General features: G+C 37.2%; 1 protein-coding gene across 7 annotated transcripts in view; it reads left to right on the top strand.

The window, feature by feature from the left end:
• The first annotated feature begins 623 nt into the window (after positions 1-623).
• The window catches only part of CCDC169 (coiled-coil domain containing 169), a 56,500-nt gene continuing 37,702 nt past the window's right edge, over positions 624-19,421 (top strand). For 5 of the 7 annotated variants that reach the window (XR_014303143.1, XR_014303144.1, XR_014303145.1 and 2 more), the window contains exons 1-4: positions 625-1,064; positions 2,606-2,685; positions 14,588-14,698; positions 14,843-14,879. Coding sequence is in view for 4 of the 7 variants with exons in the window: in XM_082700473.1 (XP_082556599.1) it covers positions 982-1,064; positions 2,606-2,685; positions 14,588-14,698; positions 14,843-14,879 (311 nt within the window). In the remaining 3 variants the exon portion in view is untranslated. Of the gene's footprint in view, positions 1,065-2,605; positions 2,686-14,587; positions 14,699-14,842; positions 14,880-19,421 lie in introns of all 7 variants that reach the window. The other 2 variants (XM_082700474.1, XM_082700472.1) reach the window with 2 other exon arrangements.

Below are 19,421 nucleotides of genomic sequence, written 5' to 3'. Positions count from 1 at the left end.
ATGCTTAAAAAAAAAAATCTTTGAAAGAGTATCCTACGGATATAACCGATATGTATATACTGACCACTACCATGGGTCACTCTTCTCAACACTAAAGACAAAGCAATAAACAGAATAAAGAAATTCTTTACCAGAGTACTTGTGCTGATTTGTGTCAGAAAATGTCCCATGCTCACACTTCTTAAATTGATTCAGGATATGGAAAATGTAACAGAGAAGTCAGAGGTAAAGGCAGCCCATCTTTCTACTCAAAGATGGATGGGAGCCAGGGATAATACTAAAGCACAGACATGTCAGGAGCAGAATGCAAAATTTGTGATTACAAATATAAGCATGAAACTTCAAGCAGTTGTACACGGACAGTCCGCAGATTTGGCAAAACAAAGAATAATCTGTACTGGCAACTCAGAGTTCAGGCCCTGCCTTCTCAAAGTCTGCTCCTCAGGCACTCCGAACCAGAGCCTGTAGTATGCAGTAAACTTGAAGAAAGGCACTGTCATTCTTGGATTCCGCATTTCCCTAACAAGGGATATGAGTAAACATCAGGCCTGGGTCAGTGTTTTTAAAAAAAAAAAAAAAAAAAGCACCAAGGCCAACAGTCCCTACTCCCTTACAGTCAGCCATGCAGCTGGTAAACATCCTCCTTCCACCTGGAAAAAGGAATGGGGCCCCAGCTTTTGGGCCTTGAGAGGCGCTTTTCTGACACCGTCTTTCCAGGACAATGAGACCTTTTTCCGTTTTAGCTACACTCGGTGGCGGCGGAAACTGTCCCATTCCCGCACTAGGTCTGTAAGCCATCCTCCGCCCCCGGGGCGATGCCCTGTGACGTCACTGCGAGGCGCCGGGGAGCCGGCGACTGTGAGTACACCGCGACCGCAGCTCCTGACAATACCCGCCCTCCCAGCTTCTGGATGTCCCTTCAGGTCTTGTGGTCTTAGCTGTAAAAGGCGAAGGGCATAGGGGCGTTTCTGATCCCACAGTATGGAGGAAGGGAGAGGCGATAACTTCGACGGTGTGAGCACCTACCGCCTTATAATGGAGTTACTGGAAGAAATCCATTTGAAGTGAGTTGGAGGGCCTCCTGAGGAGATGCCCCTGTGTGTGCCCTGCTGTTGAAAGCTGGAGCCACTGAGGTCGATGGGACGCCAGCAATGTGATTAATACCCCGGCAGTCCGGCGACTTGTAGAAACTGTTTTGTAGGAAAGATTCATTTGCCTCTTTGACTGCTTGGCAATAAAATAAAATAAAAATAGGCAGATTCTGAGGTAGGATCTTCTGTCTTTAGCATCAAGTCAGATGGAGTGTATGGTGTGCATATACTGTAATGCTGAAATATGTCTTTGATTTTCATGTTCCGCTAAATTCAGCTTTTCTGAGCTTTTTTCAAAACAAAGGTTTTGTTTAGTTATGCTTGTCTTAATATCCCTTGAGGAGAAATTATGAAACGGTGACATTTTGTAAAAATAATGCTCCTCCTGTGTACTTTTAAAAAATACTCCATATCATAGTTTTTATTAAATCTTTGAGACATTTTAAGTGGGTTTTTTTTTGATACCCACAGTCTCACCAGCAGGCCCCATGAGATTTATAGTCACCTCTGTGCCCCTAAAGCTTCCTGTGCTTTCCTCTGTTGTAGCTCTAACAACACTTGTTTAATTGCTTGGTTATTTCTTGGCCTAATATTGAGCGGTAAGCATTCTGAGAATGCTTACATTCTGGGAATGTTCCCTGAGTCAGTAGAGTATAAAAGCAAGCACTTTAGAGGAATCCTGCATAAATTTAAATTGCAGCTCTTACCACTGAGTAACTACATGATCTTGGGCTAGTTAATGAACCACTAAGCTTCAGTTCACTCAACTAAGATTGGTGTGCAAATCATTATGCCCCATGTGGTTGTTGCCAGGATTGAATGAAAAGTGTGTAAAGCACTTAACATCAGTTTATAATAAGCACTCGATGGATGTTAGCCACTGTTAGTGTCATTGTTCAGTTCATGTACTCACTGTAGTATTTTCAGCATTTATCACAATGCCTTGACATAATAGGCAATCAAAAGTACATAGTGCATAAATGATTCTGCCATATTTTGATAATTAATGTGCTATTTTACTGATGTCCTAAATAGATAATTTCTGGAATGCTATTTGTGTGTATGTGGGTTTTTTTTTTAATTACTGGGTTTTTTTAATTTTTAAATTTTTATTTATATTTATATATTTTTTTATATTTTATTTATTTTTTTATTAGTTCCTCTTTTACTATTTGTTTCAGGTTTTCAGTTACCTGTTGCCCTAGCTATTCCATTCTCTTATCCTAGTTAATTTTTTAGGCCTTGAGAAACCAGATAACAACTTCTTGGGATCATATTTAAGTTAAGAGTAAAGGGTTTCTAAAGGTCACCAGGGGGCTTCTGAGCTTTAGTGCATATTCGGGTCTGTATGGACCTTGGTAATCAGAAGTCTCCATTTGCCTGATTTCGGATCCTCAACCATGCCTTCAATAAGTGATGTTTCATAATAAATTGTTCCTAAAGTAGTGGTGTGTTATTATATGTTATTATTTATACATTATAATTAGATCATAATAATATATTTTTAATAATAGGGATATAGTGCAACTATCAATGCTTGAAATAAGACACAAGATAGCGGAACTGGAAGCCAAACTCCATACTGATGATGAAGGTATATAAGTAAATATTTTTATATGTGGCTCTTATATAATTATTGTTTATTTTGCCAAGATATTTACAGTGCATTAAATACATAGGAAATAATAGCACCAAGGTTTCAGTACTGCTTTTTGGCAGCATTAATAATAATTTATTATAGAGACTTTTAAAACTAATATTTCAGTATCAAACCTGTTAAGGCATAATTATTCATCTACTTAAATTCAAAATGTTCATTCAACAGTTAGTAAAACCTTTATTACATGACACCAATACATTATTGTTTTTGGTAAATAATAAAATGCCACAAGTTTTCCATTTAACGCAAGTAATATCCCTTGTATCTTAACTTCTGGATTTGGCTATAACTTGAAAATCTTTAGCTAGGTTTTGGCTATTTGCTTTAGAAGAATGATAAGGGTAGGGTGTGTGGTGAGTGTTGGGCACACACACACACACACACCCGCATACCCACATATCCATATAAACTTAAAATTTATAATGTATGTAAGATATTAATTCATTCTACAAATATCGAGACCCTGCCATGTGTCAACACTTTGAATGGAAGACCTTTCCCTATTTTGAAGAGGTTCATTGACTATAGGGAGAAAGTATCAAACAAAATGTAAATATTAGAAGAGATGTAAGGAGAAATGGAAACTTAGTTAAGGAAACCTAACACAACTTGGATGAAGACAAAAAGGCAGCCTTTCCAGAGGAGGCAGGGTTTGAACTGAATGCTAAAGGAGTTTTTTAGGTTAAGGTGGTAGAGTTTTGTTTTATTTTAAGATTTTATTTATTTGAGAGAGAGAGAGAGAGAAAGACAGAGATAGCAAAGAGAGCATGAGTGGGGAGGAGAGGGAGAAGCAGGCTCCCCACTGAGCAGGAAGTCTGATGTGGGGCTCGATCCCAGGACCCTGGCCTCATGACCTGAGCTATAGAGGCAGAGGCTTAATCAACTGAGGCACCGGAGTACCCCTGGGACTTTGGTTCTTAAATCCATTTATACTTTTCTGTTGGGGAAGCCATGAACAAACACAGTTAGTAATCATATGATAAATAAAATGCTATTTTTCTTAAGTACCCAATGCTCTTTTAAGCTTGATTGGAGAACACTACTTTGTCCTAAGGCTGAAGTAGCTTCCTATGTCTCCACATGTATATCTGGGATATATATAACTGGCTTTTGCCGGGAGACTGTGAGTGCACTTACCAAAGAGTTGCATTGGCAAGACTAGCTGGAATTTTCTCATCTATCCAGTTACAGACAAAACAGGTCACATGCACAGCAATGCAGGTCACACTCACAGATACGCTTGCAATTCAATAACCATGCCCATTAGTAAAATGTAAGCCCAACAAATGGTATTATCAGTAAATCTTACGGGGAGGAACTGCTACGTGCGTATAAAAAGAAAAGGTAAAATGATGGACAAGTAAGTTGTTTCTTCCATGGGCCAAAGCTAAACTCTAAGCTGAAGTGGCCAGAAATATATACCCCTTCTTTAAATAAAGCCAGGAACTATGTCAGGTGAAGTTATTATTATCCCCATTGATAGAAATATGGATTTTAGGAATTTAAGTCACTTGCTAAGATTATATAGCATATCATTTCTTCCTAAATCAGCTATCTACCAGTACCACTATTGCTATGACAACTGCTCTCTACCACATCAGCATTGACCAGTTCTAGTTATCTATTGCTGCAGAGCAAACCACCTAATAACTTTGGAGCTTGATTTAGCAAATTATCTCACAATTTTGTGGATTGACTGGGTTCACCTGAGAAGTTAGTAACTGGGGTCTCATGTGATTACAGTCAGATGTCTGGAGCACAGTTATCTGAAGGTTGAATTGGGATGAACATTCCCAAATGACTTACTCACATAGCCAGCATTTGTTACTGGCTGTTGGCTGGGAGTCTGGCAGGGTACTGCCTATCAGAGATACCTACTCCTGGCTCTTGTAGCTTTTGCTTCTCACAAATGGTGCCTGGGTTCCAAGAAAATGTATCCCAACAGCAAGCATTTCAAAAGGCACAAGTGATAGAAACTGCCAGTCCAGTTAAGGGCTACTCCCAGAACCAGTACAATATCGATTCCACTGTATTCTATTGGTCAAAACAGTCACAGATTCAAGGGGCTGTAGAAGGAAACTCTACTTATCAAGTTGACAGTACAGAAGAATATAGGAGATGGGATATATTATTTCAGTCGTCTTTGGAAAATACAGTCTGTCACAGGGGCATTAAACATAATGCCATTTGAGGAGAACTGTTATGTAATTGATAAAAATGGAATAGAGACTGTCCTGAAAATATGACAGGAGATGAGATTAAGGTTTATGAAGAAGACAAATGAAGAATAGTCTTTGGTATGATGCTAATTAGTTTGTATTGATCCTGAAGCCAATAGGGCTATATTAAACATGTTCTAAAATAAACTTTTTAGGGCACCTGGGTGGCTCAGTTGGTTAAGGACTGCTTTTGGCTCAGGTCATGATCCCAGAATTCCGGGATCGAGTTCCGCATCAGGCTCCCTGCTCAGCAAGGAGTCTGCTTCTCCCTCTGACCTTCCCCCTCTCATGTTCTCTCTCAGTGTCTCTCTGTCAAATAAATAAAATCTTTAAAAAATAATAATAATAAAATAAAATTTTTACTTTTTTTAAGACTTGATTTGAGAGAGAGATCACAAGCAGGGAGAGCAGCAGAGGGAGAGGAAGAAGCAGACTTCCTGCTGAACAGGGAGCTGGATGTGGGGCTTAATCTCAGGACCCTGGGATCATGATCTGAGCTGAAGGCAGACGCTTAACCAACTGAGCCACCCAGGTGCCCAATTTATTACTTTTAATATTATAAAAGAAATAGTGCACAAGGGGCCACTCTGGGTACACTTGTATAGATGATTCTTTCATACTTACCACTGTCTCCAGATCTCCATCACCCCCTCCCCATCTCCTTATCAGCTAATGAGCTTACTTTCAAAGAGAAAAGAGAAACAATCAGAAGATTTCCACATGTTTCTACCAAGAAAGCTACCCACCTGCCTGTATCTTTGCACATCCTCTTCCTTCCCTCCCGTTCTTCTGCATGTTCTTATCTAAGAACTCCTCCACTTGTGTGACAGATCCTAACTACTCTGCCTACTAAGCACATTACTCCAAGTGTTTGTTCTCTCTCTTTGTGCTGTTTCCCTGCTCCATTGGATCTTTTCCAAAAGCATACAGATGGGCTGAATTTATTTTGAAAAAACAAATGACAAAGCTTCTTTGGCCCCACATTTCCTCTTCTACTGTCATCTTTTACTGCTCTATGTGCAGCAGAACTCTTCAAGAGTGGTTACTGTTTCCATTCTGACCTGCTTATACTTCTTTAGTCTATCTGGCTTATAACTATTAATTTTTAGGCTAAATGGTAAATAAACTTCAAGGGCTTCACCTTTCTATAGTGGCCTCTCAAAGCCCTTTATGGTTCATAGGAAACTATATGCAGAAAAAGTGGTTTATATTTTAGTATATATGCTGCTGAGGTGAGCACAAAAGTGGTTTATGTTTTGATTAAATCTGAAGTTCATCTTAAAGCTCAGTGAAAAGACAAAGAACAAGAAAGGATGTTCAGGTGGTTTTTTCAAAAAAGTGAGAAAAATCAGCATTTATGTAGAGCTCTAAGTGTATTTTAAAAATTGAAACTTATTATTACCCCATTTTATAGATGAAAAGGCTGAGACTTAACGTATCTCTCTCAAGGCTACAGAAGTGAGTGATCTGCATTTGAATCTAGACATTCTGGCATGAAAGCCCACACTCTTAGCCTCTTCTTGTTCCACCGCTTATGCTTGTTTGTTTCTCAGTATTTTTTCATCTAGAGAAGAGAAACTTGATTTATGGAGGCTCTGGAACATTTGTTCATCTAGGGTTAAAAATGGGCTGGATTTGCTCAGCACAGGCATGATAGTTTTGTTCTTTCATGAACTCATGCACCCACTACTTAGGTGATCTCCTCTGATCATATGCTACTAAATCCCAGCTGTATACTGACAACACAAAAATTTACATCTAAATCTAAGACCTGTTATTTGATCTCTTTCGAATATTTATAGGCTGGTTTCTATCCACAAGCCAGTTTGGCTATTAACTAATATATTCACAAATCAAGTAGTTTTCTAATTCCTCTCAGTAAATGCTAAAAAATGTTTTGCTAAAATTCAATTTATGTTCCTTTTTTTTTTTTTTTTTTTTTTAACAGAAGAACACTGCTATTTATCTTAAACTGGTGATGAAACATTAGAAGCATTAGAGGCATTCCTATTCCTGGGGAAAAAAAAACAACCCCCCCCCAAAAAAAACACAGAGATGTCAACTGCCACCATTAAAATTTAATATTTTTGAAAGTTTCGGTCAAGCAATAAAATATGAACAGACATAAGAGTTGTAGATTTTAAATAGGAAGAGATAAAATTATTATAATTTTTAGCTTTTATAATTTGATATCCAGAATTTTCCAGAGATCAGTTGAAAAACTGTATTAGTAAAGAATTAAGAAGTGGTTGAATGCAGTAATGGAAGAAATGCTTATTTAAGGGGGAAAAAAAAAATGCACCAGCAAAAATCAGTTCATAGGGCGCCTGGGTGGCTCAGTGGGTTAAGCTGCTGCCTTCGGCTCAGGTCATGATCTCAGGGTCCTGGGATCGAGTCCCGCATCGGGCTCTCTGCTCAGCAGGGAGCCTGCTTCCTTCTCTCTCTCTCTCTCTGCCTGCCTCTCAGTGTACTTGTAATTTCTCTCTGTCAAATAAATAAATAAAATCTTAAAAAAAACAAATCAGTTCATAAATAGGGTTTTTAAATGATTATGCTCCCTATTTCAGCCCAAACTATAAAATATCTCATAATATCCTTGATAAAAAATTACTCAGAACTTATATGAAGGACAGCAGAAGACTGTTACTATAAGGCAGTAATAACAGTTTAACCAGAATTCTCACCTTTTTTTAATATAAGAGATTTTACACTAGAAAAAAACCCAGGAATAAAATGAAATTGGGAAAGTTTGTAGCCATAGCACATGCCTTGCTGAGTCCAAGATCAAGATGTTGGCAAGGTTGGTTTCTTTTATGTCCTTACTCCTTGGTCCGTAGATGGCCATCATCCTGTGTCTTCTCATGGTCTTCCTTCTGTATGTCTGTTCTAATCTCTTCTCCTAAAACCAGTTATCCTGGATTATGGCTATCCATATGATTCGTTTTACCTTAATTACCTCTTTTATTTTTTATTAGTAGTATTTTTTTCCTTAATTACCTCTTTTAAAGGCCCTATCCCTAATTAGGATCACATTCTGAGTCTTTGGGGTTAGGACTTTAGCATATGAGTTTGGGAGGAGGAGGGAAGTGATCACAACTCAGCCAGTAGCAGATAGAAGAGAAAGAGATTCTGGTTTGTTAAAACCATATCGTAGTGCTGTGAAATTCAGGGTCAAGCTATTGTTAATTTTTAAAAACTCCCATCTTTTCAATCATCTTCCAATTACCTCTGAAAAAAAGGAGAAAACTATTTTCATTTATGAGACCTGTGGGAAATAGATTATCACAAACAAAATCTGAACCATACATTGAAATAGGAAAGTACCAAATGATCCTTATTTTAGTCTGCTCTGGTTGCCATAACAATATACCATAAACTGGGTGACTTAAACAACAGAAATTTATTTCCTCATAGTTCTAGAGGCTAGGAAGTCTAAGATCAAGCCAATTTGGATCCCAGTGAGGGCCCAGTTCCTGTCTTGCAGATGGCCACCTTCTCATTGTTTTCTTACATGGCAGAGACAGCAGATTCTGGTATCTCTTTCTCTTATAAGGGTACCAGCCATTTTGACCTCATTTAACATTTAGCACTTCCTCATAGGTTCCATCTCCAAATAAAGTCACATGGGGGTTAGGTCTTCAACACAGGAATTTTAGGGGGACACAAACATTCAGTCCACAACAACTTTGTAATTGCTATGTGGTCCTTTCTCCCACCATCACGAAATAAGAACTTTGGCCTGCCTGCCCAAGTTTGAGAAGAGGCTTCTGAGCGGAGAATTAGAGCCAAAGAGCCAATTATCAATAATGTTTTATTGGAATTTGTGTCATCACATAGACCTTTAAAGGAGCTAAAGGAAAAGGGATGAATTATTCAATAAGTTCTGTTTGGAAAATTGGTATAACATTTAGAGAAAAATCCCTTTAGATCATCACTGCTTCCTTAATTCTAAAACCTTCCAGATGCATTACAGGATTAAATATTTTTTTAATTACAAGAAAATATTGATGAGTATCTATCCTTTTATGGCTAAAGTTGACCTTTCTTAGTTTAAGACAATAGATCATTGAGGAAAATATGTTTCATTTTGACAAATACCTTCCCTTAAATTAAAAAAAAAAAAAGTGGTGTGAGAAGTGTGAGAATATTCCCTATATTAGGGAATATATATTCCCTAATATATATGGTAAATATATTAGTAGTCAACATGGTGGACAAAAGGTCCATATTTTTACTACATCTATATCCTCTGCAATTTGATTAGAAAATACAAAGTTCCCAGTAGATAAATATGAGTAGAACAGAGACAGTTTATGCATATGGAAGTTATCCAGTTTGTTCCTTCTTCAAAGAAACTTGAAACAATTTGTTGCTATTGAAGAAGTAAAGTTTGTTTGTTTGTTTGTTTGTTTTAAGTGAAATTGTAACTTCATACATTACTGCTAACAATATAGTGCTACCCTTTTGGAGAACAATTTTGCATTAAATTTCTGCTGGTGTTGATGACGATGATGTGATGAAGAAGGAGGAGGAGAAGGAGGAGGAAGAGAAGAAAAAGAAGAACAGGAAGAGGAGGAGGAGGAAGGGGAAGAGAAAGAGGAAGAAGAAGAAGGAGAAGTTGAAAATAATGACAATATCAACTAACTTTTATAGAATTTGCTGTGTGCCCTGCTCTATTCTAAGTATTTTACATATTTTAATGACTGCTCCCAATATCCTATAATATAGGAACTTCAATTATCCTTATTTTAGAGATGAGATATTGAGGCACAGAAAAGGTAACTTCCTCAAGATCACAAAATAAGCTAATAAGTGGTAGAGACATGACTCAACTAGTCCTACTTTGGGGGTATTTTTCCTCATGAAATCTGAAAATTTTGTTGGGGACACCTTTGCCACAGGAGTTTTTTTCATTTGTTCGTGTTGCTCTTGCTGTTTCAAAATCCTTTCTCACCTCTTCTGGCTTGGAACAAATGTCATTTCTCCCAAGAGCATTTCCTGAGCCTCTTCAATCTTGACCTCCCTGTCTCTCAGTGTCTTCTGCCACCTTCCAGACTGGATGTCCTTTTGTGTTTTCCATAGCATCCACTTAACCAAGTTTTCTCAAATGTTCTGGCCGTATGTCTTCCCCCACCACCATCTGTCCTACGCTGATTGACTGTAGGACTGTGTCTGTCTTATTTTTGTATTCTTAATACCCAGTACAATGCCACATATTAGGCCTTTTCCTTTCCTTGTTAATATTTTCTTATTTTACAAAGTCTTTGCAAATTAACATAACTTCATCACTGTTATCCTTATAAATACAGCGATCAGCACAATTAAACATGACTGAATTATTAAAGTCTATGCAGAGTCAAGTTTCGACCAATTCCACTGTGTTGTTTTTAATACTTAAAAATGTATTATTTGACATTGTTGCTTGGTGGGGCTTTGTTTTTGTTAACACTGCTATCTCTCTTAGACTAAATAAATAAATAAATAAAAATCCGTATCTAAAAGGTAGAACTCTACCTAGTTTAATTTTTTTTATTTTTAAATGTTTTTGGTTTTTTTAGTTTATTTATTTATTTACTTAGTTTAGTTTAAAATTTTTTAAGAGATTTTATTTAATTATTAGAGAGCAAGCACAGAAGCAGGGGGAGGGGTTGAGGAAAGGGAGAAGTAGACTCCTGTGTTGAGCAGGGAACCCAACAATGAGGGGATTGATCCCAGGACCCTGGAATCATGACCTGAACTGAAGGCAGCAGATCTTTAACTGACTGAGCCACCCACGCACCCCATAATTTAATTTTCTCTTACTTTATGAACTTCCTCTTCCAAGGTCAATTCATAAAACTGGCCATGAATCAAATTTCTACAATTTATCCTCATAGTTTCAAATTTTGGTTTGATTTTGCTTTTCATTGCACTGATCCTAGCCAAGATCCTTCTTTGATAATGCAAAGCAATTTGATTTTTCTTTAAAAATTGGTGCTTGTTTTGGGCACCTGGGTGGCTCAGTCAGTTAAGCTTCATATTCTTGATTTTGGCTCAGGTCATTACCTCAAGGTTGAGAGATCCAGCTGGGATGAGGCTCCATGCTCAGTCGGGAGTCTGCTGGAGATTTTCTCCCTCTGCCCCTCCCCTTACCCCACTCCCAGGCATGTGCGCGCTCGCGCGCTCTCTCTCTCTCTCTCTCTCTCTCTCTCTCAAAATGAATCTTTTTTAAAAATTGGGGCTTATATTTTTGTTTGTTTTTTAGAATGACTGAAGGAGCAATGGTTCATGGAAGTATTGCTCAGGATATTTTTTCCACCAAGGGACACTAATGTTTCTGTTAAATTTTTATCCTCATAGTCTGTATTTTAAATAATGGCTTGTTTTTACGTTTATTGTTGGCCTTTATAGGTTGGCTGCTATTATGCTGAAGGTCAGGTATCATCTTTTTTGGCATCAAGTGTATTGTGGCTGTCTCAAAGGTAGCATCACATCTCTTATTTGGCTGTTCCAGATGTCTCTTACGTGCCCTTAGTACCAAGTGTATTAAAAAAAAAAAAAACTTGCTATTTTTAACTGCCACTCTTATTCCATATTAAAAATATAATTTAAACATTATTGCATTTTAAAGACCAATAAAGAATTATACAAAAATGATATATCTTAATATTTTTGGTACTTGGGTTATCATAGAACAAGATGTGGTAGGGAAAGAAATAATCAGTGTGGTCTTTTTTTTTAGAAAAAGGAAATACTTGGTAAGTAGGAAGTTGATGTGATTTGTGTGATACTTTTAGAGGCCAAAGAGATATTTTATTTTCACATCAGAAGAAAAAATGAATATGATTCAGTCTGGAGTATATTTGTCTTTATACCAACATAGTAGTAAAGTAGAATTTTCAATATTTTTTTTTATAGAGGAAGAGGCCCACAAAGGCGAAAGCACCACAAGGGCCAATGAAAGTCACCCTGTGACCCCACAGCAGCATAAGTCTATTTTTTCCCTTTTTATAGGCACTACTATTTTAAATTTTTCTCTTGTAATTCAGCAGTCCATATGCTTTCTCTTTGTCCTTATGCCCTATAATCAGGAGCAGTCTGTATATACTGAAGGAGTTACACGTTTGAGTGTGTACGTACATTTGAGGTCAGTTCATCATATTGGGGAAGGTGAATATTGACATCATTACCACCAGGACCTGGCACTTATTAATATTAATACATGATGGTTAACTACTAGGCTTATATTTGAGGATCTCTAGATCAATAATATTTTATTTTATTTTTTAAATTTTAGAGATTTTATTTATTTATTTGGCAGTAGAGATCACAAGTAGGCAGAGAGGCAGGCAGAGAGAGAGAGAGGAGGAAGCAGGCTCTCCGCTGAGCAGAGAGCCCAGTGTATGGCTCGATCCCAGCCAGAACCCTGGGATCATGACCTGCGCCAAAGGCTTAACCCACTGAGCCACCCAGGCGCCCCATAGATCAATAATATTTTAAAGTGGAGGCAAACATTTCTAGACTATTGTCGGGTGTGCTAAAAATAAATTACATTCTGAAATTTTTGGGTAGCTTCTGATTTTGCTCTGAAGCCCCCATTCCCATGGTGGGAAAAAGGGGTCCAATTACAAAGAGACTCGCTAGCCAGTTATATAGATAATTGCATCTGTTTGGACTCAGTGTTATCTTTCAGGCTTCTCTTTCCTTCTTGTTCCTAAAGCGTTTGGATTAATGACTTTCAACTTCAGTTTGGAAGGGTGTTCCTGCTTCTGTTTTTGGAACACTATATTTGCTAGAGGTGAGGGGTTTAAGGGAGACATGTGGCCGGGCTGAGGAGGTTGAGGCCAGTGGTATGTGCTAATACTCTTTTTACCTAGATTCCTCTGTCAACTATAATGGAGCAGAAATTGTCTCATATAAGGAAAGAGCATTTCTTTTTTTTTAAGTTTGACAGACCGAGATCAAAAGCAGGCAGAGAGGCAGGTAGAGAGAGAGGAGGAGGCAGGCTCCCTGCTGAAAGCAGAGAGCCTGTTGCGGGCTCGATCCCAGGACCCTGGGATCATGACCTGAGCCGAAGGCAGAGGCTTTAACCCACTGAGCCATCCAGGTGCCCCGAGCATTTAAAGTTTAGAAGCAAGCCACCTTTTTTCTCTCTATAAACCATGATTTTCAAGATTTAAAAAAAAAATTGGCTTTGCGCCTTGAAGCTGACCAAAGATGTTTTAATTCTAGACTGCATTCTCCCCTCCTCTAGCAATTAGAAAACTGTTTTGGCCTTAATAATCCAAGCGGCTTTGTGAAAGAAACCTGCTTAAGGATAAGAGAAGATGCCTGAATAGGCAGCTGCATGTATTAGCATAGCAATTAAGAGTAATGAGGGAGCAGGAAGCTGGCTGAGGACAGAGCAGAAGCTGGCGCCTTGCACCTCCTCTTCACCCGCTCCCCTCCATAATATGTGTGGCATTCCTCAGGCACCCCTGACTGCCATAAAACAATAAATAGTTAACTTGCAGAGATCGCAATCTTGCAGAACAGGAATCTCCCTTGCTCTACAGATGTCCTAGAGACCTAAACAGGGAGGTTACCTTAGCAATAGCACTAATTTCCAGAGGCAAATAACTCTCGGTTCCTGAAGCCCTAATGTCTCCCTCCCACCATAAACTGGAGGAGACTGAGGTAGAAGGGAATGTAAATGACAGCAGGATCATAACACCCCACCAGGAATCTCCCAATTATCTTGATGTTAATGCCTGACCTAACGACATTGATCAGGCCATAAGGGTAAGGCCTCCCCCCCAGCACCTTGTAGGCCCTCCTTAACATGTGAAAACTCTGTTGAAACCTCCCATCCCTTCACCACCTCCCGCAACCGCAAGGTATAAAACATGCCTACCCTCACAACCCGGGGCAGCAGCTCTTCCTGCCCACGGGTCCTGTCCCCGTGCTTTAATAAACCACCATTTTGCACCAAAGATGTCTCAAGAATTCTTTCTTGGTCATCGGCTCCGGACCTCAGCCCACCGAACCTCACCTAGGTTCTAGAACTTCATCAGTTTCCTCATCTGTAGAATAGGTAACAAAGTTTTTTCAAATGAGGATTAGTTAGTTAATATATGTGATTATATATGTGATTGTGTACTTTTTACATAGCAAACATGTAAGTGGTAGTTGTTAAAAGGACTTAAGAATTTGTTTGCAAAGGAAAAAAAAAGTGGACATGACTTTGGATGGAAGCTAGAACTATTTAAGCTGTTATGTATGGATATTTCAAGTTCCAAAGAAAGAAACACGTTCCTGATAGTCCCTTTAATGGAATTCCTTATAAGGGTATGTGAGGAACTAACAGACAAAGGAACTAGGGCCTGAGAAAACCAGGAATCACAATAGTCCTAGTGAGGTCTGACTGTGTGGTAATCCGCTGTGAATTTACTGTCTGCAATCTCAAAGATCCTATCTAACAGAGAAATGCAAACTTAAAAATGAGTTCACTCTTGTTCATCTACATTGCTAACAAAGTAAAGTACAGTAGGATTGGGCTGATTAATGTTGTTTTAAAGGAGATTTAAACGAGCTGATTAATGTTGTAGATAAATGAGAGGTGACAAGATGATCTTGATTTAACCCCATTTTCCCATCAGGTGGTGAATGGAAAGTTCGTTATGAGACACAACTTGAACTGAATGATCAATTAGAAAAGCAAATTGTTTCTCTGGAAGATAAAATGGAAAAAATCCATGGAAATTCTCCAGGTACAGAAGCAACGATATATATATATATATATATATATATATATATATATATATATATATATATATATATATATATATATGTTTTGTAAGTTGAATTAAAAGTGATAAAATATTGTTAATATTTTCATATTTGTTTTGTTGTAGATAGATTGTCTGCTGTGTTTATGAACAAATGCCAGTGGTAAGTAAAAGCTAGTTAAACAAAAAGAATAATAGAAGGTAAAAAATTTGTACTTTTTTTTGGGGGCAGCTTCCACAAAATGCTTGAAGACTGTGGCAAGTTCCAAATAAAATATTTTGTTCAGTGGAACTGTTTCTAGGAAGTAAGGAATCCTAATCTCTACCTTAATAAAGCTGGGCAGAGTTTCAGATACATACCAAATGGAAGAAAAAGAATCTCAATAGTTAGTCCAGGTGCAACCTGAGTGTGTCTACTTCCTGTAACCTAAAAGAGCCTATTAAATACAAAAATATGTGTCATAACTATCTGAAAACATATCCATTCCATTTCCTCTGGAATATACATATACACATGTAGATATGCACACACACATATATTCACATTCACATACACAATGTATAAAATCCAACAGAGAACCCATAAAATTACCCTATGACATGAAAGAAACCTTATTGTACTGATCAACCTACTTTTTCTTTGGGCTGGCCAAGTGACTGCCTTTCCTCTGGAAAAATTCCTTGAATTTATGTTTTATACTTTACAAAGCACATTTATTTGTTTCTCATTCGTTTAAATGCTTATTTTTTTTAAATGTAGAGAAGACCTAAAGCATGGCTTATGCCAGGTCTAGAGCATGCTTGGAAGTAGGCTTTTCTTTAGAACTCTTGCTGAATTTTAATTTCAAGAATATTCAGGAAAACATGGAAATCTTATTTTTAAAAAAACCAAGGGTACTTTATATGAAAATGAAAATACAATACAATACTCTGCTAAATTGGCAGGACTACATAATCCAATGAGATAAAATTTAATATTATTTCCTTTAATGCATGTGACACTGAACTTAAAAAAATTAAGTGATTTGCTCAGAATCACAGAGTCTGGAAATGTGGAGGTCGATTCTCTTTTTAAAAATATCTATGTCCATTTGACTAGTGTGTGCGATGACAGAAGCCATTCTATACAGCCTATCAGAAATAACATGTTTTTTAATAGCTTTAATGTAGAGCACTTAACTGACTGCTATATTCACAGAGGTCCTGAGGACCTGAGCATTATAGAGATTGCTTTTTGAATAAGTGCAGATGTTTAGTGAAAAATACAGAAAAATATTATATTTTTAAAAATAATTAATCAGGGGAGAAATAACCCAATTTGTACACCTCTGTTATTTTCAACCCAGAAATACCTTTTTTCCTGTGTCTTGGAAAGTCAGGAAAAAATCATGGAGTCATATCTCCATCTTGTGGTGGTTAGAAGTTACTGCAAGGGCCATTTTAAGCCTTGTATTTACTAAACTATGGATAGAATTTTAATTCTACCTATAGAATATAAAATATAATACTAGCTACAGAACATAAAATATTCTGACTCCAAGTTTCTTGATAACTCATCATCAGTGCTAGCTCAAGAAATTGGGTATTGCCAGAATAGCAGCAAATGCTGGTGGGACCTGCTATGATAATTTACAGCATATGTAGGAAGCAATTGATTGGCTTTCTAACTGCTACCTCTGACTCTGTAACATACTCATGTTGGCAAAAAAATTTTTTTCCTTTGATGAGTTTGTGATATTCTTGAAAAAAATGTGGTTCTCTAAGAGGTTTAGATCTGGAGGCAGGGAATTATATTTCTCTTCACTAAAGGACTTAAAAAATGGTAGAAATACCAAGAGTGGGACCATGTACCTGTAGAAAAGGAACATGATGAAAGTTCAGGTGCTTAAGGAACTGGTTCTTTCTATTCTGTGGGAAGAGGCATGCATGAGTATTTTTGGGTTTTCTTACACAGTGGAATCTGGGAAGAGTTTGTTAACAGCAGGTGTTAGGAATCTCACCAAGGAGCTGGTGGTAGAAGTAGCCAAATATTGAGCAAAAAGCACTGGGACCCAAGAATCCTATATCTAATGATGAAATCTTCTATTCAAGGACAAAGATAGTATACTAAGTCTTATTCTTTATATAAAAACAATATTTATTGGGGCGCCTGGGTGGCTCAGTGGGTTAAGCCTCTGCCTTCGGCTCAGGTCATGATCTCAGGGTCCTAGGATCGAGCCCCGCATCGGGCTCTCTGCTTAGCAGGGAGCCTGCTTCCTCCTCTCTCTCTGCCTGCCTCTCTGCCTACATGTAATCTGTCTGTCAAATAAATAAACAAAATCTTAAAAAAAAAACAATATTTATGAAATTCAGATATGTACTCTAAATGAAATGCAGACATTTTGGGGTTTCTATTAGGTTGATATTTAGAGAAAAGGGTTTAAATTGTTTGGGGGGGATAGAATATGAATCAAAACACTATTTGTAAATTTACTAATTCTTTATCCTTGTAAATTGTTTGGTCTTTAGAGTAACCTATACAGACATACTTAAGAAATTGATGTCAGTTTGAATACTAATTTTGAGTAATTTCAAATTTCAAGCTTGCTTATGGGCAAAAGCAGGGATGAATACAAATTTTTACCAATATAGATGAAATTTTTTTAAAAATGTTACCATTTGGGGGCACCTGGGTGGCTCAGTTGCTTAAGCTACCGCCTTGGGCTCAGGTCATGATCCTGGAGTTCCAGGATGAGTCCTGCACCAGACTCCCCGCTCAGCTTGGAGTCTGCTTCTCCCTTTGAACCTCCCCCAAAACTCAAGCGTGCTGTCTCTCTTTCTCTCTCTCAAATAAAAAAAAAGTTACCTTTTGAGAAAGAAATAAGAAATACTAAATAAGTAATTTACAAACTGGATCATTAAAGTGGACTTGATTTTAACATTTTAGAACAAGGATTCACTTAAGTGAGGGTGAATTTCTGGTCCCTGTTCTGATACAGACTGGTTTCAAGCCTTCAATCTTTTTGAAGATTATTTTTCTGATCTTCAGGTACTATTGGTTAGGCAATCTTTAAAGTGCCTTTCAACAGTATCATTTATTAATACTTAATTTTAGCAAGACGTTTCAGTAAATGGCTGCATGTAAAAGAAAGGCTTAAAGGGAGTAAGGTCTTCGGTTTTGTTTTCTCATGTACAGGAAGTGTTAGAGGGATGCAGTTCAGGTTGGCACAGCGGCTCCTCCAGGCTCCTGACTTGACTTTCCACTCTCATTCTTTAATAAATGACCTTTGTTTGCCTTGCTCATAAGGTGGCTGCTTCACTTTCTCACCTGCTTCACCTTCTCTTTCAATAGAAAGAAGTAGGTGAAGGGAAAAGGGCAAAGTAAAGGCCAGTCAAGTTTGTTTGGTTTCAAAGCATTTCCCAATATGCTGCACGCAGAGTCTCCGCTTACATCTCATTGGCTAGAACTGCATCATATGACAAATACCATATGGTATTTGCAAGAAAGGCTGCGCAATTTAGTGTTTTACTGAGTAAAGTAGCAGGAAGAAGGGTGGAATGAGTATCTGTTATGCAATTAGCTCTATTTGCCACACAAGGTCACTTTCAATGAGTACCATTTCATTTCTTTCTTTTTTTTTTTCAAAGATTTTATTTATTTGAGAGAGAGCTCACACAAGTCGGGGTGGGGGGGTTTGAGTTGGGTGGAGGGTCAGGGGCAGAGCAAGAGGGAGAAGCAGACTTCCCACTGAGCAGGTAGCCTGACTGTCGGGGGCTCTATCCCAGGAGCCTGAGATCATGACCTGAGCCAAAGTCAGACGCTTAGATAACTGAGTCACCCACGCGCCCTAAGTATCATTTCATTTTAAAATAATATGTATTCATTTAATACTATTTGGAAAACAAAAGACAAAGATAAATATTAAGTCAAATATATCTGCTGTTGACCTCTTTTTTAAAGTTTTGCATGCATGTTATATTGATTAAAAAATACAACCCATTAAATAAATGAACCCCAAAAAGGAACAACCTTTTTAAAGGATAACCCTTTAAAAAGTATATATATATATATATATATATATATATATATATATATATATATATAATTTTAACCTTATTTCAAGGACAATTAAATCAATAATTTCTCATGTTATATTTTCTTCATGTGTATTTTTAAGAGCTACATTATATTTCATTGCATTGGATTATTAATGTTCAATTCCTTTTCCCTATAGTTGAATATTTTAGGTTATTTGCGGTTTTAATTTTGAATAAAATAAAACCCACAGAGGATAATATGGCAAACAATATATTCTAGTATTAGCAAATCTTTAATTTTTGTCACTTTTTGATTTCAAATGTTTTAATGAAGTCTATAGATTTGAGGACTATCTATAGAGTTCAGGACCCTTTTATTCCCTTTTCTGTCTCTTTCCCTTTTATAGGCAAGTATGATCATGGCTTTGGTATATACCATTCTAATTTATTTTTAAATTCCTTTTAACAGATATTGTGTCTAAAAATGCATGTAAAAATATATTGTATGTATCATCCTTTTTTATCCTCTCCATGTTAAGGCATAAAGATCTGATAAATTTTATTTACTACTATGTTTTATTTATATACTATGTATATAGTAGAATATGTATATATATACACACAAAGAGATATCTTTATTTATTTATTCCCCTATTTGTGTACATTGAGGATTTTTCAAAATCTCACT

This window comes from Mustela nivalis, assembly GCF_964662115.1.
Source record: "Mustela nivalis genome assembly, chromosome: 15".
NCBI lineage: Eukaryota > Metazoa > Chordata > Mammalia > Carnivora > Mustelidae > Mustela > Mustela nivalis.
This window is presented reverse-complemented; position numbering and strand designations above follow the sequence as displayed.